Source organism: Schistocerca cancellata, chromosome 10, assembly GCF_023864275.1.
Source record: "Schistocerca cancellata isolate TAMUIC-IGC-003103 chromosome 10, iqSchCanc2.1, whole genome shotgun sequence".
Classification (NCBI taxonomy): Eukaryota; Metazoa; Arthropoda; class Insecta; order Orthoptera; family Acrididae; genus Schistocerca; species Schistocerca cancellata.
This window is the reverse complement of record NC_064635.1, coordinates 192,043,396-192,065,828: the sequence shown is the minus strand read 5'-3', so window position 1 is coordinate 192,065,828 and position 22,433 is coordinate 192,043,396. Positions and strand designations below refer to the sequence as shown.

Sequence of the window (22,433 nt, the reverse complement as noted above, 5' to 3'; positions counted from 1 at the left end):
AGTTTAGAAATGGAGGGAAATGTGGACTCTGAAAGGTGTAGACTATAGAGGGAGACCAAAGCCTGAACAGAGTGCAGGTTCAAATGGACGTTATGTTATAATAGTTACGCCAGGACGAACGGGCGAGCACAAAACAGGCCAACGTGCAGAGCTGCAGCTTCGGACTGAAGGCTAGACGCTGAAGTGTTTTCTTCCTTTCACGAAACGATTCCGAGGACTGTTGTGCAACAGCGAGGGTGCAGTATATGAATCTGCCCTTGACGTCCGCCGCGGTGTCACAGGTTAGTTAGATGATGGGGGGGGGGGGGGGGGGGAACGGCTAGTGGGATCTGAAAGAGAGGAGAGGGAGTGGGAGGGTGACAAAGGGGCGGAGGCGGTACGGTGCGCGGCGGCAACGTCAAACCTAATCAACGCAGATTCCTGCGGCCTTGTCGGGGCGGCGCGCGGTGCATGCAATTCGCAGCGCTGCGCGTGTCGGCGACCACTTCCCTCTCAGCGGCGGATTCTGAGTGGGCGCTTCCCTCTCGTCGCTCCCCCCACCCCTCCGGCCCACCGCTGGCTGACACGTGACGAGGGGGTCCGTCCGCGGCGTCAATTGGCTGCCGCACCTGCTGGACACACTCTGGCGGCGGGCGCGCGAACTAGCGCACTGCCCTGACCCTGGCCGGCGCGCGCGGACCCATTAGACCCCATCAGGAGTCCATCCTGCCCGCTCGCTCCTCCTTACCAATCCTCCACCCCCCCTCTCCCTCCTCCCTCCCCACCGCACTGGCGACAAGTGGTTCTTGTTACGGTCGCGACTAGAGGGGGCTGTCCGCTGCGCGCTAACCCGTCACTATAAAACGTCCAAACGGGGCCATCCAGTGCATCACTGCGTCCTCACGCTGCGACACCGGTGCACCAGTACCTCACTCGCTGCACGACAAAGCCAAGATGACGTTCCGCTGCTGGGTCCGCGACCTACAGGCCGTATCACTGATCCTGCTGCTGGTGGCTGCAGCGGCTTCGGCAATGGTCATCAAGGATGGGGACAGCGCCGAGGTCTCCACCGACGCCGACGTCGACGCGACCAGCACCGAAACTTCTCCCGAGGCGTCCTCCGAGCCCCCGACACCCACCGGCGTTCAGCTGCTGAAGAAGATCGGCTGGGCCTGTGGTGTTATAAAACCTGTCTCTAACGTTTCCCTGGAAACGGTGAGTCCAATGCTGCTACTGGAGTGTGCTTTCTTAGCTAAATATGTATGTATCAACACTACCATTTATACATTCATTCATCATCAGAACTTATCGCCAGTTGGTATTTATTGCGATCTTTCGAAAGCGTTTGATTGTGTTACTACGTTAGTCTCTTAGAAAAACTCTAGTTTTATGGAACTGAAGGCTTTACACACATCAGGTTTGAATCACACTTCACAAACAGTATGCAAAAAGGGGGTTTTGAATAATACAGATAATGTCGGAAACCGACTGGAGAAAAAAAAAATAAATAAATAATCACGAAGGGTCTTCCACAGGGTTCAATTTTGGGTCCACTGCTGTTCTTTATACGTGTGAATGAGCTTCCACCTAACATTCAACTAACAATAGTGGTACTTACGTCAGACGATGCTAATGTTATAATAAAATCCATCAGAGAGAAAGCAACAGAAGAGTTGGTAAATGATATTTTCCAGAGAATTATTAAGTGGTTCTCTGAAAATGGACTCACCCTTAGTTTTGAAAAAAAAAAAAAACACACTTCATTCAGTTCTGTAAAACAACAATTGATGTAGCACAAGAGCAGGAGCCAGTAAATACCGTAGAATGCTCCAAATTTCTGGGTGTACATATTGATGAATACGGAACCTGGAGCTTCTCAGTCAATTTGAGCTGCTTCTGCTCTTCGTATAATTAATAATCCTGGACTCAGACGTATCAACCTGCTCACATATTTTGCACATTTCCGCCCAGTAATGGTCTTACGGAATAATTTTCTGGGGTAACACATCACGTAAAAAGAAAGTATTGACTGCACAGAAGCGAGCAGTAAGAATAATATGTGATGTTCACTCAAGGACTTCATACAGGCGCTCTTTAAGGAGCTAGGCGTTTTAACTGCTCCGTCACAATACATATACTCGCTAATGAAACACATCCGTCACAATTTCAGGACAGTGATGTCTATACCTACAACAGTAGAGGGAAAAATGAACTTTATTACTCAATGTTCTAACTGTGGCTCAGAAGGGAGTTCAGTATGTAGGTACAAAAGTTTTTGATCATTTGTTCAATAACATAAAATGTCTAAAGAATAACGAAGCAAGTTTTAACTAATTTAAAACCATTCGTCCTGGACAACTCATGTTCCATTCACAAATTTCAGCTTAAAATTTGATAGCCAGTAAAAAATAAAAATAAAGAATAATTAGTGTGGTTGTACGAGTAGAGCTAAAAAAATTGTGTGTTCATTAATGTTAACAAAGATCATGTGTGCGTATCCTATAAACTGACTCGTTCCACAACGTTTCGATTCGAGAATCGCTCAAATGATCTATGGTACATGTAACTTACTAACTAATTAATGTAAAGTGGTGCAGTTCTCAGTTGGCCTAGCATTCCACAGTTAGTAGGCTTGTGCATATCGTTGAAAACCAATCTTTGTGTTGGTGGCAGCTTAATATTTTTGCAGTGTACTGTTTCAGGCTTTCTGAGCGTAGGAAAAATTGTTGAGATCATCATGCTTACATAGAGGGTGGTACTTCTGGAAATATTTATGCTTACCAGCTTCGCACACTTGTAATGTTGACTGTTGTTGCGAGATCTCAATGAGTCCCAAAGGAACCGGTGATGATGCCACAGCAATCAACTTCAGTGTAAAATAACTTTCATCTTATACAACGATGCGTTTAAAAACTGTCATCATCACGTACACTTTATGTCACTTCATTAAAGCGCACTCGTGCGATCAAAATATGAAACATTCATTAAATCAAGGCTCCCTGTATTACATGAATGCATGTTTTATATTTTGACCACAGTAGTGAATTTAATTATGTGATATCTGGATACCTGATGACATTTGTGACTGTTGCAACGTGCTTTTTTTTTTTTTTTTTTTTTTTTTTTTTTTTTTTTTTTTTTTTTTTTTTTTTTTCAAGCATCACGTTTCCTGAGGCTATGTGAACCACGCCAACTTGGTCATGAAACGAGTAATTCCCCAGGTCACATTAAACTTTGAGAAAGAGTTAAATATTTCAGAGACAGAAAATGTTTACACTGCGTTGCAACTAACCTTCGATCTGTTAGCTGTTACGTGACTAGCTAATGTTGCTCACTACCCTGTCTGCTGAATCATTAACACTGCATTCTATATCTTTGACAATGACATTTTTAAGTCCTGCTAATAGTGCCTTCTGCTTATACAACTTTTGTTTTTAATAAAGTGCCTTGTTTAGAGGCAAAACGTTGATAAACAATAATAAAACCGACAGATGCAAAACATAAAGCTATCCCATTCAGATCGTTCCCTGTTTATTGACACTGGGGATCAAAACACTGTACCTTGCTTTTTTGTTTTGGGAATTAACCATTGTACGGCTTTTTCTCAAATTCCACAGGGTTGCAGCTTAAGAAAACGTGTATCACACTCAAACGCTTTTGTTAAACCAAACAAAATACCTACTGTCCTTGACACCTTTGGCTCTGCAAGTACTTTGCAGTCAAAAGAAGAACCTGAACGTTTTGTTGATGTCCTTGTTCTAAAGCCAAAACTGCAAGTCTATCAAACTGTTTGGTAACATGTGGTACTACACTTTTACAAACTGCCCCCGTAAAAATTTTCGAACCACAAGCAGCAAGGAACTGTTCAGTAATTGTCTACATTGTCTCTTTTTATAAAGACATTTTTACCAATGCATATTTTGACATCTGAATTCTGACTGCACATGAAAGACACATTGTTTCGGCTACTGAGTGAATATTTTATTGTGAACTTGCCATCAATAGTCTACTTGATCTATTATTATTAGAGGACGAATTATTGCGAAAGCGCATATATATGATATATTAGAGTTTAAGTTCATTTATTATTTTTTAAATGCATATTCCAGAAAATTTGTCTTATATGTGCATCCTCTGAAGCCACCCTCTCCTGCGGCATAATTAGAATATTGTTGAATAATTATTGTAATAATACAACAATCACGAATATATTTCTTTCTGTGCACGCATGACGCAGAACTGGTTACATCAATTCGCAGCGCACAGGCGCTAGATCTATTACGTTAACACTGTACGTTGTGAAAGTTAATTGTTGAAAATAGTAATCATCTTTAATTTCTTGCCGTAGTAATTGATAAAGCTCATTGTCCTGAAAATAAACGCTATACGATTTCGTCGAGAGGATGCCTTGATCTTGAAAGTGTTTAAGAATAATATACTAACCTTCTTCTTGGACTCAGTATTTTGGCGCAATTCAGTCGTCTACAAAAAGGCCTTCTGTGTCGTGTTCTGAGAATACTGTAATCAGGTATAAAATGAAACACAGTTGAAATCTCTATTGTATACATTTTCTCACTCTTGAATAAACACAGAACAATGTTTCACATTTCTTCAAACATCGACAACATATTTCACATTGCATTGCAGGTAAGTTACATACAGTCTTACCTCAGCACGTCCAATCATCAACACAGTTATATCACGACTTCGCTCTTTCACTGCTCACTGCCAGCTACTGCTAGAAAAGAGCAACATTAATCAGAGATACAGAAGTTTTGTTCGATAGATCATAGGGTATCATTCATATCGATATCTCTTCACAGATGACGTTTGTGTAGAACAGTTTGTGTAGAATAATAATGGCATGTTCTCAAGTTTGATTAATAAATTAGTTTTAGAAACAATAAATTATAGTGGGTTATTAACAGATTTATATTCTGATAAGATCAAGATTCTCTGCTGACAACTGGTATGTGGAAACATATTAGTCAATATGATTGTAAGTGTTTCACCTTCGAAACTCGAAAATACAAAAACGTAGTCTTTGAGAAATAAAGGAAGATAAATAAACATGACATGAGAAATATGGGACCCCAAACTTCGAAATAAATCAATAAACTCACACTGAGAAATTATGCTTTGCCGATATAGGCAAAGCGTATTTTTGATTTTATTGATTTAGTTCGGTGTTTGGGGCCCATATTTCTCATGTAATGTTTATTAATCTTCCCCTATTTTTGAAAGTCTATGTCTTCGTATTTTCGAATTTTGTAAGCACAATTTTGCGGGATGCGGAATGTCTGTCTTTCGGGAGCTGCAACTTCAGGATTTCAGCGTCTCCGTCTCGCTCCACCTGGCTCAAACAAAACTGTGACCAACCGAGTTGTCCTTCTTTGTGTCCGTTTAACGCCCCCTCTCAGTCATCTTTGGTATGGGTCTCACACACTTGAGCAATTTTATGCCAGGCGACGCACAAGTGTTTTGTATCCAATCTCTTTTCCAGATTGATTCCCATATCGAAGCTTCCTAGCAATGAATCGTAGTCTGCTGCCTGCGGACCTACCTCATCATTCCACTTAACACACCGACAAATTGTTACGTCCAGCTATTTGTATGAGTTCCATAAATCCACCTGTGACTGACCGGTATTGTAGCCACAGAGTATTACATTTTTTTCGTTTTTCGAAGTGCAAAATTTTAGACTGCTGAACATTCAAAACAAATTACCAATCTTTGCACAAATTTGAAGTGCTATCAAGACCTGACTGAATATATGTCCAGCATCTAATATTGGGTGACAGGATATAAATATGCGACATGAACAGTAAGATTTCAAACACACTTCCCCTGCTATCTCAATTCCTGTAAGAAAAGATCAACATCTACAAAAGAAAAGTGGATGCACAATATCCTGGATGTAGTTAGCAGGGGATGGAACTTTAATACTGGCAGCTATTTATATACAGATCGTACAAAATAGACACGTGTTTCGAAGTTTTACTGACCTTCAAAGTAGTCACCAGCATTGTGTATAACCCGTTGCCAGCGGTGTGGAAGTCGTAGGATACTCTTAGCAGTGCCAGTTGTGTTGACAGTTCGAGCGGCGCGGTCTATTGGCCGATGAATTTAAAGCAGTTCTGAAGCGAATGTCGTGAAGTGTTCTCTTCAGTTTAGAAATCTAGCTGAACTCACGAGGGCTTAAGTCAGGGGAGTGCAGTAGGTGGTATAGCACTTAGCAGCCCCATCAGTCAAACAAATCGGTAACAGATTGCACTGTACGTGCTTGAGCATTGTCCTGCAAAATGATGGTCATGTCCTGCAGAAAGTGTCATCATGTTTCTCTCTATGCTGTTCATTTTTGGAACACAGCCTACGACCAGCTTAGAGACAGAAGTGATGACACTTTCTGCAGGACCTGACCATCATTTTGCAGGACAATGCTCAAGCACGTACAGTGCAAGCTGTTACTGATTCGTTTGACTGATGGAGCTGCTAAGTGCTATACCACCTACTGCACTCCCCCGACTTAAGCCCTCGTGAGTCCAACTCGATTTCTAAACTGAAGGAAACACTTCACGGCATTCGCTTGAGATCTGCTACAAATTCGTCGGGCAATAGATCACGCCGTTCGAACTGTCAACACAACTGGCACTGCTAAGAGTATCCTACGACTTCCAAATCGCTGGCAACAGGTTATATACAATGCTGGTGCCTACTCTGAAGGTCAGTAAAACTTTGAAAAACGTATCTATTTTGCACGAGCTGTAAATAAATAGTTACCACTATTAAAGTTCCAATCCTTGTATATACACTGTAAAATAAAAGGAACAAAGCGCCACGAAGACATTATCCGAATGGAATGGGAACAGAGAGATGTTACACAGATATACAAAACAAATGATTAGAATTTCAGAAAAATTCGATGATTTATTCAAGAGAAAAAGCTTCACAAACTGAGGAAGTCAATAACACATTGATTCACATCTGGCACTTATGCAAACAGTTATTCGGGTTGACACTGATGGACAGAGTGGTTGGATGTCTAATTCTGACCAGCTGGTCAGTCATATCGTCAAAACCACGAGCTGTTTGGAGAGCCCTGTCCTAATGCTCCAATCTTTCTCAATTGTGGGGAGATCCTGCGATCTTGCTCGCCAAGATAAGGATTGGCAAGAACGAAGGCAACCAGTAGAAACTCTCACCGTGAGCGGGTAGCAATTGTCTTGTTTAAATGTAAGCCGAGGATGGCTTGCCATGAAGGTAAGCGAAACGGACCGTAAAATATCGTCGAGCCGACCGTGGTGGCCGAGCGGTTCTAAGCGCTTCAGTCTGGAACCGCGCGACCGCTACGGTCGCAGGTTCGAATCCTGCCTCGGGCATGGATGTGTGTGATGTCCTTAGGTTAGTTAGGTTTAAGTAGTTCTAAGTTCTAGGGGTCTGATGGCCTCAGATGTTAAGTCCCATAGTGCTCAGAGCCAGTATCGTCGAAGGACTTCTGTGCTGTGAAGGTGCCACGGATGACTGGTAAAGTGGTCCACCTATCAAAAGAAATGGCAGTCCAGACTGCCACCCGTCTTTGTCGGGCTGTACGGCGGTCAACAGTCAAGCTGGTACCCCGCCGCTGCCTGCGGCATCTCCAGACGTCTGTGCGGCCTGGAATCTCTGGAGTAGTATTGCTGTCAGTGATCAGTCCAGCTTCGAATTGAGCCCTGAAGTGTCTGGAGTACTGCCCTTCGGGACGTTTACCATTACTAAAGCCAAACTGATCGTCATCTCAAGACTGGATTGGAAGTTCACACGCGGTCTAGAAGTAGCCTCTTCGATGGTTCAAATGGCTCTGAGCACTATGGGACTTAACATCTATGGTCATCAGTCCCCTAGAACTTAGAACTACTTAAACCTAACTAACCTAAGGACAGCACACAACACCCAGCCATCACGAGGCAGAGAAAATCCCTGACCCCGCCGGGAATCGAACCCGGGAACCCGGGCGTGGGAAGCGAGAACGCTACAGCACGACCACGAGATGCGGGCTAGCCTCTTCGATCAGTAATCAAAACGTCTTGGATTCCGATCTTGCCACTGCATGTATTTTGAGTAATCAGCAGCAATGACACCGAAGACTCACGGCATAAGAGGTCACTCTCGTTCTGCCAATGGCCTCGTCAAAAGAGGGCCGACGAACTGACAAAGGTTCAGGTCTCTCAATTGCCCTCGGCGTGGGAAACAGCCCCTAAAAGTCCGAAGTACCAGCCATGGTACATGAGAAGGAAATGCGATTTTGAAGAATTGAAAAAAATGTCATTATGATCTCTCCACAGCACAAAAGATTCCGAACTGGTCCCCCATTCGGATCTTTGGGAAGGTGACCCCGAGAAAAATATTGAAAAACGAACGAAAGGATAGTGTTCTACGAATCGGGGCGTGAAACTTCGAAGGCATGAACATCTATAAAATCTGAAAAGGGAAATTCTAAAGCGCAGTTTAGATATAGTGGGGGGCCATGAAGTAAAATGGAAAGAATAAAGGATTTCTGGTAAAATGAGTGTAGGATAATATCAACAGCAGCAGAAAATGGCATAACGGGAGTAGGATTCATCATGGACAGGAAGGTAGGGCAGACAGTGAACAGTTGAAAGATAGGGTAGCTCTTACCAGAATCTACAGCATACTAACATCGACGACGATAGTTGAGGTATATATGCCGACGTCACAGGGAGGAGATGAAAAGACCGAGAAAGTGTATGAGGATACTGAACGCGTAATTCAATACGTAAAGGGAGCTGAAAATCTAATAGTCATGGGGGATTGGAATGCAATTGTAGGGGAAGGAGCAGAAGATAGGTTTGCGGCAGAATATGGGCTTGGTAGTAGAAATCAGAGAGGAATAAGACTAACTGAATAAAATTCAGCCAGTAACACCGAATACTCTGTTCAAGTATCGTGAGAGGAGGAGATATACTTGGAAAAAGCTCGGACATACGGTCAGATTTCAGTTAGATTGCATCATGGTCAGGCAGAGATTTCGAAATCAGCTTCAGGATTGTAAGGCGTGACCAGAGGCAGATACAGACCCTGATCATAATTCAGTAGTGATGAAGACTAGGATGAACTTTAAGAGACTAGTCAGGAAGAATTAATGCGCAAAGATATGGGACACAGAAATTCCAAGGAATGAAGAGCGACACTTGAAGTTCTCTGAGGCTACAGATACGTCGATACAGCGCAACAGGCAGTTCAATTGAAGAGGAATGAACGTCTCTAAAAAGAGCAGACATAGAAGATAGAAAGAAAAACAAGGATGAAACTGCGAGGAAAACATGGGTAACAGAAGAACTACGTCAGTTGATCGGCGAAGGAAGGAAGTATAAAAATGATCAGGCAAATTAAGGTATACAGAAATATAAGTCATTAGGAATGAAATAAATAGGAAGTGCAGGGAAGATGGGGTGAAATGGCTGCATGGGACCTGCGAAGAAATCGAAAAAGAAATGATGGTGAGAAGGACCGACTCAGCCTATAGAAAAGTCAAAACAATCTTGCGTGAAATTAAAATCAAGAGTGGTAACATTAAGAGTGCAATGGAAATTCCACTATTAAATGCAGAGGAGAGAACAGATAGGTAAAAAGAGTGCGTCGAAGGCGTCTATGAGAGAGAGAACTTGTCTGATGACGTGGTAGAAGTAGAAACAGGTGTTGGCAGGGAAGAGGTATGGGATTCAGTATTAGCACTCCGTCTTCAGGCCACAAGTGGCCCATCGAGACCATCCGACCGCAGTTTCATCCTCAGTTGAAGATGCGGATAGGAGGGGCATGTGGTCAGCACACCGCTCTCCCGGTCGTTATGATGGTTTTCTACGACCAGAGCCGCTACTATTCGGTCGAGTAGCTCCTCAATTGGTATCACGAGGATGAGTGCACCCCGAAAAATGGCAACAGCTCTTGGCGGCTGGATGGTCACCCATCCAAGTGCCGGCCACGCCCGACAGCGCTTAACTTCGGTGATCTCACGGGAACCGGTGTATCCACTGCGGCAAGGCCGTTGCCATTCAGTATTAGACGCAGAATTTAAAAGAGCTTTGAAAGAAGAAACGGGAGTTGACACTAAGAGGTAGGGGATCCAGTATTAGAATCCGAATTTAAAAGAGCTTTGAATAACATAACAAAATGGCTCTGAGCACCATGGGACTCAACATCTTAGGTCATAAGTCCCCTAGAACTTAGAACTACTTAAACCTAACTAACCTAAGGACATCACACACACACCCATGCCCGAGGCAGGATTCGAACTTATGACCGTAGCAGTCCCGCGGTTCCGGACTGCAGCGCCAGAACCGCTAGACCACCGCGGCCGGCTAACATAATAACAAATAAGGCAGAAGGGGTAATTAACATTCCAAAGGAATTTCTAAAATCACTGGGGGAAATGACTATTGACGTTGGTGGCCAGAATGGTCGTGACTTCCGATATATCATCAGACTTTCAGAAAAAAACATCCAGGCAATTCCGAAGAGAGCAAGAGTCGGCAAGTATGAGAATAACACCACAATCGGCTTGAAAGCTGATATATGCAAGATGCTCACAATTAATGTACAGAATAATGGAAAAGAAAATTTAGAATCTGGTGGATGACGATCACTTTGGCTTTAGAAAAGGAAAAGGCTCCAGAGTGGCAGTTCTCACATAGCGGTTGATAATGGAAGCAAGACTGAAGAGAAAGCTAGACACTTTTATAGGATATGTCGTCCTGGAAAACGCTTTCGACAATGTAAACTGGTATATGATGTTTGAAATTCTGAGAAAACACGAGTGTTCCATAGGGAAAGATGGGTGAAGACAATATGCACAAGAATCAGGAGAGAAGAATAAGACTGGATGAGCAAAAACGAAGTGTTCGGATTAAAAAGGGTATAAGAGAAGGATGTAGACATTCATCCCTGCTATTCAATCTATACATCGAAGAAGCAATGACTGAAATAAAAGAAAACTTCAAGAGTGGAATTCAAGTGCAAGGTGAAAGGACAGCCGGCAGCGGTGGCCGAGCGGTTCTAGGCTCTTCAGTCCGGAACCACACGGCTGCTACGGTCGCAGGTTCGAATCCTGCCTCGGGCATGGATGTGTGTGATGTCATTAGGTTAGTTACGTTTCAGTAGTTCTAAGCTTAGGGGACTGATGACCTCAGCTGTTAAGTCCTATAGTGCTTAGAGCCATTTGAACCATTTTGTGAAAGGATATCAAAGACTCAGGGTGACAATTATTGAACTATATGAAATAAAATAGTCATAACTTCTGAACGCTTTGCGTCAGGTCGTTCAAACCGCACGGTTGGCTATGGGGCATGATGGGAATTAGTATGCGCATATGGTTTGGTTTAGCGACGAAGCCCACTTTCATTTGGAGGGGGTTCGTCAGTAAGCAAAACTGGCGCATTTGGGGGCTGAGAATCCGCATTTCGCGATCGAGAAGACCGAGAAGTGTCTTCACCCTCAACGTGTGACTGTGCGATGTGTAATGTCCAGTCACGCAATAATTGGTGCGATATTCCTTGACGGCACAGTGACTACCGAGCGCTACGTGAAGTTTTTGGAAGGTAATTTCATCCCCATTGTCCAAGCGACCCTGATTTCAAGAAGATGTGGTTCATACAAGACGGAACTAGACCCCATCGAAGCTGGAGAGTGTTTGATGTCCTGGAGGAGCACTCTGGAGACCGCATTCTATCTCTGGGGTACCGTCGATTGGCTACCATATTCTCCGGATCTGAAGACGCGTGACTCTTTGTTATCGGGCTATATTAAAGACAAGGTGTACAGCAATAATTCCAAAACTTTTGCTGGGCTGAAAGCAGCCATTCAGTAGGTCATAGACACCATCCATGTTCCAAGACATCAGCGGGTCACGCAGAATTTCGCTATTCGTCTGCGCCGTATGATCGACAATGATGGCAGGCATATCGAACATGTCATAACCCAAATCTGAATATCTGCAGTGAGGTTTACATGTCGAATGAAGTAAGTGCACTGCGTGGCTTGAAACTAATTTACTTTTTTTCATATAGTTCAATAATTTTCACCGTGCAAGATCCGCTGATGACATTGCTATAGTCGGCGAAAGTGAAGAAGATTTACGAGATCCGGTGTTGGAACGAACAGTCTAATGCATACAGGATGTGGACTGAAAGTAACCCGAATAAAACCTAAAGTAATGAGAAGTAGTAGAAATGAGAATAACGAGAACTTCACATCAGAATTGGGGCTCACGAAGTAGACAAAGTTAAGGAATTCTGATACCTGCCCGCATCTCGTGGTCGTGCGTAGCGTTCTCGCTTCCCACGCCCGGGTTCCCGGGTTCGATTCCCGGCGGGGTCAGGGATTTTCTCTGCCTCGTGATGGCTGGGTGTTGTGTGCTGTCCTTAGGTTAGTTAGGTTTAAGTAGTTCTAAGTTCTAGGGGACTGATGACCATAGATGTTAAGTCCCATAGTGCTCAGAGCCATTTGAACCATTTTTTTTCTGATACCTAGCCAGCAAAACAATCGACGATAAACGGAGCGAGGAGGAACAAAAAGCAGACTGGCGCTGTCAAAGGGGGCATTTCTGTCCAAGAGAAGTCTAGTAATATAAAGTCCGCCGCTTGTGGTCTCGCAGTAGCGTTCTCGCTTCCCGAGCACGGGGTCTCGGGTTCGATTCTCGTCGGGGTCAGGGATTTTCACCTACCTCGAGATGACTGGGTGTGGACGTGTCGTCTTCTTCATCATCAGTCATCCCCATTACGGTCGGAGGAAGGCAATGACGAACCACTTCCACTAGGACCTTGCCTAGTACGGCGGTGCGGGTCTCTCGCATCGTTCCCCTACTCTCTGTGAAAGAGTATGGGACTTCATCATCATCAGTAATATAAAACAAAGGCCTTAATTTGAGGAAGAAATTTCTTCGACTGTTCGTTTGGAGCACAGCATTGTAGGGTAGTAAAATATCGAGTGTGAGAAAACGGGAACAGAACAGAATTGAAGCATTTGATACGTGTTACAGAAGAATGCTAAAAATTGGGTGGATTGGTTCGGTGAAGAATGAGGAGGTTCTCCGCATAATCGGCGAGGAAGGGACTAGATGACAGGACATCCGCTAAGATATCAGGGGCTAATTTAGTTTGTACTAGAGGGAACTGCAGAGCGCAAAATCTGTAGACGGGGACCGGGAATGGACTAACATCCAGCTAGCAGTAGAGGACGTAGGTTGCAAGTACTTCTCTGATATCAAGAGGTCGGCATAGGAGAGAAATTTGTGTTCGGCTGCATCAAACCAGTCAGACTCAAGGAAAAAAGAAATTTTAGATCTCTATCTCTTCGCTATCGACTCCTGTTTCTTCTTTTAGGATGTCATCAGACATGTGCTCTCTATCCTAGTCCAGTTGTAGCGGTAACATCACAAATGGAGGAAATTATGTAGAGCTCAATTTAGTGATGTGTTTTGCATGTTTTCTTTTAACGGATATCTCCATGTGACATCAGAAGAGAGGTCGCCGCTAACATCTAGAGGCATAAATCAAATACACTGACCTCACATCCACTCTTTGGACAACCTGCCAAGCCAAGACTGAAGTCCAGGAAGAGTTTCCTAACAACCTCACAGCCCTTAGAAGGATAAGCTGCGGCTAACCGACTCACCAAGTGGAAAGCAAGATGCCAACACCTGTCAAACTGGATGACACCACAAGAATCCCTGCCGCGTGGACACATGGAGAGGTGGGTCACCTGGAAGTCCTTGAACAGACTGCGGACCGAAGTCGCAAGATCGAGGGACAATCTCCTTAAATGGAACTTCCAACTGCCAACTGTCGACACAACACAGCACGAATGCGGTGAATTGCAGACAATGTAACTCATGCCCAACCAGTTGTAGCATGAAGGTCTTAACGTCTGCAGCACCCAATACTATCAGAGTTGCCCAATTCTGGGTGAATACTGTATAGTTTTCTTTGTATGTATCCGTATTCATTTCTGACACTAATAAAGAAGACTTGTCTGTTGATACGCTCCTACTCGGATTTCCCGCAGTTATTTACAAGTCTGCTATAATCTTACTGTAAGGCAGATTTATAGCGACGTCATTGTTTTTAATACACTGTGACATCATTCTTTCTTAACACACTAGTAATGCAGGGACAAGTTCCTTAAAGTGAAACAAATATTTGGTACGTGGAATGAGTTTAAATATTTAGATAATGTACTGTGGTAATAGTTAATCATTAAAAGTGCCATATTTACATGTGTCTTTAGTTTTGACGACCTTGAAAAGTGTGTATTTTGAATACTTGCCGTGGAATAGCAGTCAAAAAAATGTAATAAATTACCCCAAAATTAGACAGCCTTCTTAATGTCGGAACCTTTCAAAAATCCGAATTGTGACTTGGACAATATTTCATTTCTGGTGAGATAGTTAAGAACACGGCATTATATTATCTTTTCTAAAATTTTTGTGGATGCGGGCAAAACTGAAAGTGGACATAAGTTTGATGGTATTTTCTTATCTCCTTTCTTACACAAAGGTTTCACTTCGTCATAAATCGTATGCATCACACACAGACAAGCAGCCTGTCAACTACACTTGCTTCCGCATAAAGGATTCGTCCTCATTGCAATCCAGATATATTATAAATGTGGATGTATGTATGTTCCACATCTCTTGCTAAACTACTGGATCGATTTCAACCGAACTTTGTACACGTCTAACTTACTGCCTGGAAATAACTACTGTGTGGCTGAGAACCACCTGCCACTCAAGGGGATAGGAGTGAAAAAGTATCGAAGCTGACGACGCACAAATAGCCAGACTATATTCATCTATTATTTGAGAATCAGAGCTCTTAGTGGCTTGCAACAAGGTTAACTAATAATCTTTTACGAGACACCTTCTCGCTGACACCCCCTACAAAATGATGAAAGGAAAACAGTTTATTACATACTACATTTTCGCTGATCATGCAGTAAAACTGCCGCATCAGGCATGACGTTTTAGTTTATTACTTCATTACTAATAACTCTTTTCACAACAAATTATTTATACAGTATTTACATGTAGCCCTGAATGTACTAGCAAAAATTTGTGATTATATGACAGATACGTCAAGATGACGTCGTAATGAATGAGACGCATGAAAGTGAAACTGCAGGACAAAAATCTCTAGAGATACAGGTGAAACATGAGCAAAAATATGAGTGGAATATGTTAAATGTATGTCAAATATGTGTGACAAGTACTCATGCGGCGCCGGCCAGGGTGGCCGAGTGGTTCTAGGCGCTACAGTCTGGAACCGCGTGACCGCTACGTCCGCAGGTTGGAATCCTGCCTCGGGCATGGATGTGTGTGATGTCCTTAGGTTAGTTAGGTTTAAGTAGTTCTAAGCTCTAGGGGACTGATGACCTCAGCTGTTAAGTCCCATAGTGCTCAGAGCCATTTGAACCATTTGAACTTAGGCGACCAAGTTGCAGGTAAAAAGCCCCTCCTAAAACTCTGAATCGATTGAAACCAAATTTGGTACACATATTTACTAGCTGGAAAGAAATATTGTGGGTGTAAAAAACAGCAACAATCTATGGAAATGGGGATGATAGTGCAGAGAAAGAAGGGGGGATAGACAGACAGGGGACGTAAAGGTGGACACACAAAGGGGGAGAGATAGAAGGGAAGAGGAGATTGAAACACAGAGGGAATAGGAGTGAATGGGTTGAGGATGAAAACAGGAAGAGATGAAGAGAGGGAGGGGGAGGATGAATTGGTCAGTGGGGAGAGGAGGAGATGTACAGGAAGAGAAGGAAGAGTAGGTGGACAGAGAGAGGAAAGAGGTGGTGCTGGACAGAGAGAGGTGGAGGAAGAGATGTATAAGTACAGGAGGGAGGAGGTAGTAGACAGAGAGAGGGGAGGATGAGATGGATGGGAAGAGGGGAGGGAGAAGGATATGGACAGAGAGTCAGGGGAGGTGGAGATGACTTAAGGTGGGTAGGGAGGAGATAAGTGGGTAGGGAGGATGAGATAGAGAGACAGACAGGGATGAGGCTGACAGAGAGGAGGGGAAGGAGGAGATGGACAGACAGAGCGAAAGGAGGAGATAGGCGGAAAGAAGTAGAAGGAGGAGATAGACTAATAGAATATTGAAATAAATACATACAAAAGCAAAGCCAGTACTCAGCTTGTCTGTTACATAGTTCCGTCATATTGTTCTCATAGCCGACACACATACTGATCTTGTAATGAAATACAGAATGAATTATTCTCTAATGTTTGCTTTTTTCTAGGTCTTGGGCCGCTGGTACGTGCTGGAGATAATGTCCCCAAATGTGGATAAGGAGAAGGAGAAGGAGAAGGAGAAGCGGCGGGACGCGTGTGCGGGTGTGGACTTCTGGCGCTGGGATATCGAGGAGAACAACCTGATGCCTGAAGTGGTGCCGCCACCTGCCGTGGGCCCCGAGCACCTGGTGATGCGCGGCTTCAACCGCCACGTCAACGAGCACCACACGTCCAGCTACCGCGTCGACACGACCACCGTCGTTCAGGGCTCGGGCGGCGCCATCTGGGATCAGCCCGGTGAGAGTCTCGCTATTCCTACCACTCCCTGCTGCCGATGGTCCCCACACTGTGGGGACACCCGACATCTGTTTTGAGTTGGCAGCACTGGTCACCCTGACACCATCTCTCACTGCAGTGAGGGAAGGAAGTCGACTCCTGACTTCCTCTGCTTGTTCACTGCGGCACTCTATCTTGTGCTGTGCCAGGCTTAATGTCTGTTCCTCACGATTGCAAAGTACTGGAAATTTATGACACCAGAGTCGTTCACAGTGGCATGCACAAAAAAAATCTCCTTGGTTTACAGGCATCATCGCTTTGAATAAAACACTCGAGGTTTCAGTAGCTCTGCCCACCATCAGGGGTGAAAAACACGAATGCCAGGAGGGTACAGTGTTCCTCTTAAACAGGTGCAATATCAGTTTCTGAAACCCAGGGGCAAGATTTGTATACAGTGCGTATCACAATCAGTAGTAAAAACTGACACGAGTGAAACTGTATGAGACGAGGAGGGGGGGGGGGGTAGTGAGAGGGGGAGCAAAATTGTAGGTCGTTTGTGTGGGCTTTGAATGTCCCACAAAAGTAAATATGAATTCTTGACGATTGTAGCAATGCAGGAGTGACAATTTCAAATGTGTCGCTGGCCTGTCGTGGCACATGACTTAACCCAGTCTCGCTCAGGGCACACGGGAAATATAGGCCCCACAACGAACTTGAGACATCACTCTAGTTGAATTCATCAACATACATCACGAACGCTCAAATTCATCTGGTCCCAGGTGGGAAATCGGTGTTACAATGAAAAGGTACGTAATAAAGGCCTTAAATTTGTCATGTGGCATGGAGGGCGTAAGTCTATTTAAACACGCAGGTATGGAATATTAAAGTGGTTTCACACAGTAACCTGCTCCCCGCTGGAGACGGTCGCTGCAAATCGTAAGACTGGTCGTGCCACGTGTTGTGACAGACGCCAGCGGGCCAATATATCTCGTTGGCCTTGGTCCGTCTGCAGGCCGGAGCTGCCCAATTCTCCCATGCATCCCATCGTCACTCCGGAAGGTTCCAGACGCTGTTATCGCTCCTACATACTCGCAACACGGTGCCCAACCCGGCAGTCAGTGGCTTTTTATTCCTGATGAAGACAGCGGTGACAGCTTTCGAAAACTGAATGTCTTATTCAAAGCCCAAAGCTGCCAGAGGTCACCAATTTATATCAATGGAGCAACTTGAAAATTTGTGCCCGACCGGGATTCAAATGTGGGTCTGTTGGTTACAACGCACATGTCCTGACCACTACGTCATCTGAACACAGTGGTCACCACTACCCCAGCACACCTACAGCAAACCGAAATTCTCAACTTATACCACACACAACCGATGTAAAGCCCCTATTTATTAGTCTCATTTCTAGCGGCATCGCCGGCCGCTGTGACCGAGCGGTTCTAGGCGCTTCAGTCCGGAAACGTGCTGCTGCACCGGTCGCAGGTTCGAATCCTGCCTCGGGCATGGCTGTGTGTGATGTCCTTAGGTTAGTTAAGATGTTAATCCCCACAGTGCTTAGAGCCATTTTCTAGCAGCATCTCGCTGATTCCCATTGGTATGCATCTGCACTGTACGGATCATTGGCCGTCATCGCTTTAATTATGTATGTGGTGTCGTTCTTTCGGACGCGGATTGTGAACCGAGAAGATTTTATACTGGAAGATTGATTTCAAATGGCTCTGAGCACTATGGGACTTACCATCTATGGTCATCAGTGCCCTAGAACTTAGAACTACTTAAATCTAACTAACCTAAGGACAGCACACAACACCCAGTCATCACGAGCCAGAGAAAATCCCTGACCCCGCCGGGAATCGAACACGGGAACCCGGGCGTGGGAAGCGAGAACGCTACCGCACGACCACGAGCTGCCGACGAAGATTGATTTCCTTGCAGCTACCTCTGTAATAAGCCTCGAGACACAATTACACAGCCAGTGGAAATATCCGCTATCAAGATGCTGTGTGGAGGGTTTCACTTTGCAAGACTGTACAAAACATACAAATAACGTAACTAATCTAAGGTTTCTCTGTCGTGGAAAATGTACTGTTCTGGGCTACTGAGAAACTGTATGAAAGGCAAAGCTGTATAGCATTGTTGTCTCTGTAATCGTGAGGAGTGGATTAAGTCGTCACTTTCTTTGTATGTGCTCAGCTTGTCATGCCTTAAGTGTACATGTTGAGGTGACTGCCGTGAGTGTATGTACAGTTTATTGCTGTATTTGCGGTAAGAGAGAAAGGAGATGGCAAAACCTATTGTGGGACATGGCGATTCCCCCAATTACCAAAGCGCACACTGAGATTAATGCTCCTATCCAAGGCGCAGGGGCCGGCCTTTGTGGCCGAGAGGTTCTAGGCGCTTCAGTCTGAAACCGCGCGACCGCTACGGTCGCAGGTACGAATCCTGTCTCGGGCACTGGTGTGTGTGATGTCCTTAGGTTAGTTAGGTTTAAGTAGTTCTAAGTTCTACGGTACTGATGACCTCATATGTTAAGTCCCATAGTGCTCGGAGCCATTTGAACCATTTGAACGAACACACCCAAATGAACATGGCCGATGACAACGAGGCATGTGTGCATGTGGATACTAATTCCCATCCTTCCCTGCGGCCAGCCACGCAGTTTTAACGCTCTCACACAACCGTTCAGAAGTTATGACGATTTTATTTCATTTAGTTCATTAATTTTCACCCTCTATGTATTTGGGATACAGCACTTTTTGTATTTTGCAAACTATGAGGTGCTGGCCTATCTAAAGGCAGTCCAATGGTGTTCTGAGGTTTGTCAGTTAGCTGCTGATGTTGAGATGAGACGTAGTTTTATTGAAGGGTGTCTCAGAACTGTAACGATACTGAATTTATAATAAGAAACAAATATTTAGGCCACCTCCATGATTGAGTGATCAGTGTGGAAGCCTGCCATGCGGAGGACCTCACTTCAATTCCCGTAACTGTCATCAGGGGTTGTTGCTTGGAACAGGGTCCAGTCAGCCTCGTGATGCCGACTGAGGTAGTTACTTGAAAGAAAGGTAGCAGCTCCAAGATTGTGAAAGCTAACAACAGCCAGGAGAGTGGGGTGCTGATACGATACCCACTGTTGAAGAGCAGTTCGGGGATGGCAATTGCATCTTTCAACATGATCGAGCACCTGTTCATAATGGGTGACCTATGGTGGAGTGGTTACAAGAAAATAACATCCCTATTATGTATAGACCTGAACATACTAGTGACCTGAATTCTATAGAACACCTTTGGGATGTTTTGGAACGCCGACTTCGCATCAGGCCCACCGACCAACATCAATACCTCTAAATGACGTCAAGGTTTTTTTATTTTTTTATATTACCGCTACCAGTCACAAACTTTGTCAACTGTTGTATTACTTGTTTATTTAGCGACATGTTTCGAGAGTTAAACCTTATCTGAAGGCTAAATGACATTACAAAAACAGCTTTACAATAAGATCATAATGATATTACATAGCCTTTTCGTAAATGCTGTGGTCATCTTTGTTCTTCTAGCGTGGCAGTCTCAAAGATACATATTTCTTGAGACATTCACGGTCGAAAAGTAGTCAAAATGGCTTCAAATTCATCAATACCTCTCGTCAGTGCAGCACTCCGTGAAGAATGGGCTGCCAGTCCCCAAGAAACCTTCGAGCACCTGATTGAAAGTATGCTGTGGAAGCTGTCATCAAGGCTACGGGTGGGGCAACACCATTTTGCATTCCAGCATTACCGATTAAGGGCGCCAAAAAACTTGTAAGCCACTTTCAGCCAGGTGTCCGGATACTTTTGATCACATAGTGTATCATTGCGTAAAGTGGTAACGTGACTATTCAAGTTGGCGTGTAGAATGTATGAGACTCGACACTTACTATGAGATTTGCGGGAAAATATCGCACACACAGAATCCCGATAATAGCGACGGAAGGTAAGTGCGAGAACTTTCGTACAATCAGCTTGACAGCTCTGCATCGAAGTTTCTGACAAGAATAACATACAGGAGAGTGGGAGAGAAAACTCGGGATGCGTTAGATGTCGATCAGTTTGGGGTTTGGGAAGGAATGTATTCTAGAGAGAAAGTTCTGTCGTTCTGCTTATAATGGAATTAAGAATTAACAAAAATCAATAAACGTTTATAGCTTTTGTCGACATGTAAAAAGTGCTCGACAATGTAAAATGGTACAAAATGTTAGAAATTCTTAGATAAACAGAAGTAAGCTGTAGGGAAAGACAATGTGTGCAAGAACCAAGACGGAACAATAAGAACTGAAGACAAACAACGAAGTGTTCGGAATAGGGAAGGATGCAGTCTCTTGCTCCGACTGTCCAGTCAACAGACAGAAGAAGCAATGACGGTAGTAAAGGTGAGAGTTAACCCTGTGGGGCTGTTATCTAAAATGTTTGAGAATGTATGCAAAATTTAGTTTTCTGACAACATTTATTTTCCGAAAACAAGGACAGACATACATTATGTTAAACAAGTTATGATTTAATACCGTTAACAACTGACAAGTGGTTTAAGACCACAATGAAGAAGGATCGCCGGCCGAGGTGGCCGAGCGGTTCTAGGCGCTACAGTCTGGAACCGCGCGACCACAACGGTCGCAGGTTCGAATCCTGCCTCGGGTATGGGTGTATGTGATGTCCTTAAGTTAGTTAGGTTTAAGTAGTTCTAAGTTCTAGGGGACTGATGACCTCAGAAGTTAAGTCCCATAGTGCCCAGAGCCATTTGAACCATTTTTTGAAGAAGGTTCCTGGGTGGCAGAAGTGAGTCAAGTACTCTGGCCCTAAAATTGTGGATAACGCAATCTGAATTGATCTGACGCTGAGCAGACTTGTTCAAATATACAGAAGTTTCTCTATACAGCTGCAGCTGTGAGCAAGTGGCGATTGAGGCCCTTTACAAGGCCTGGAGCGGCAGTACGTTACCCTGTTTGCTTCGTGCAGCGATGTAACTTACAGCTAGAGAGATACGTGAGGTGTCACCTGTAAATCTATCGCGGCCATGAAATAAATGCAAAAATATCACGGTCTAGTGATCAGACAGACAGATCGCAATTTACTCTCTACCAGAGCCCTGAAATCATGGTTGTACCAAGGACCTATTCGGCTCACTTATACGACAGAGCGCACAAGGACACCAAACGTCAAGACCGGTAAACCAAACACGAATAAGTGTGCCCTCGACAAAATATTCCGAGACGTTTGAAGTCACACTATCGGTACCGTAAGAACTTCACCACAGGCTCCCCAGTCCAAACTACTCACATGAGAAGTCAGTCTCAGGATGGATCACAAGTACCAACCACACATGTCAGAGCTTCGACCAAAAGATCTCTTACAAGACAAAATACAGCACCCGAGTGCTTCACACCTCTTCAGAAAATAAAATTCGTTTTCCCACAAAGTGCATGAACTACGTCGTCACGTCGTCTTGAGCCAATCATAGGGCTCTAGGGGCGCTAAATCTCCCCTCCCACACTACAGCACAAACTCCTGTCGAACCAGGGCAAGAGTTACAAAACCTGTGTCTCTGGAAAAAAAGGAAACCGCCAATTACTGGCTTTTTTAAGTTTACATGGACGGGAAGATATTTTCCTCCAAAGTCCCACTGCAACAAGTGAACAGATACAGTCTTACAGGTCTTTATCTAAATCGCCTGTGCCTTGGAGCTTGTCAGTCCTAGCTATGAGGTGAAATAAAGATTCTACCTCTAAACGTTTCTCAGACGCTGGAGTTTCTTATAGAACCGAGTCAGCCAATGGAATGGGTCACAGGCCTATTTGCAGTATCAGCGAACATGAAAACTTGTGAATTTTTATTATACGTGGCTCTGCACACAACGCCCA

The 22,433-nt window shown here is 44.3% G+C and overlaps 1 protein-coding gene across 2 annotated transcripts in view; it reads left to right on the top strand.

Moving 5' to 3' along the window:
* Positions 1–707: 707 nt before the first annotated feature.
* The window catches only part of LOC126106330 (uncharacterized), a 28,640-nt gene continuing 6,914 nt past the window's right edge, over positions 708–22,433 (top strand). Inside the window, exons 1-2 of one of the 2 annotated variants that reach the window (XM_049912578.1) lie at positions 708–1,194; positions 16,273–16,561. In XM_049912578.1, coding sequence (XP_049768535.1) covers positions 934–1,194; positions 16,273–16,561 — 550 coding nt within the window. In that variant the 5' untranslated portion in view covers positions 708–933. The remainder of the gene's footprint in view (positions 1,195–16,272; positions 16,562–22,433) is intronic. The other variant, XM_049912577.1, reaches the window with a different exon arrangement.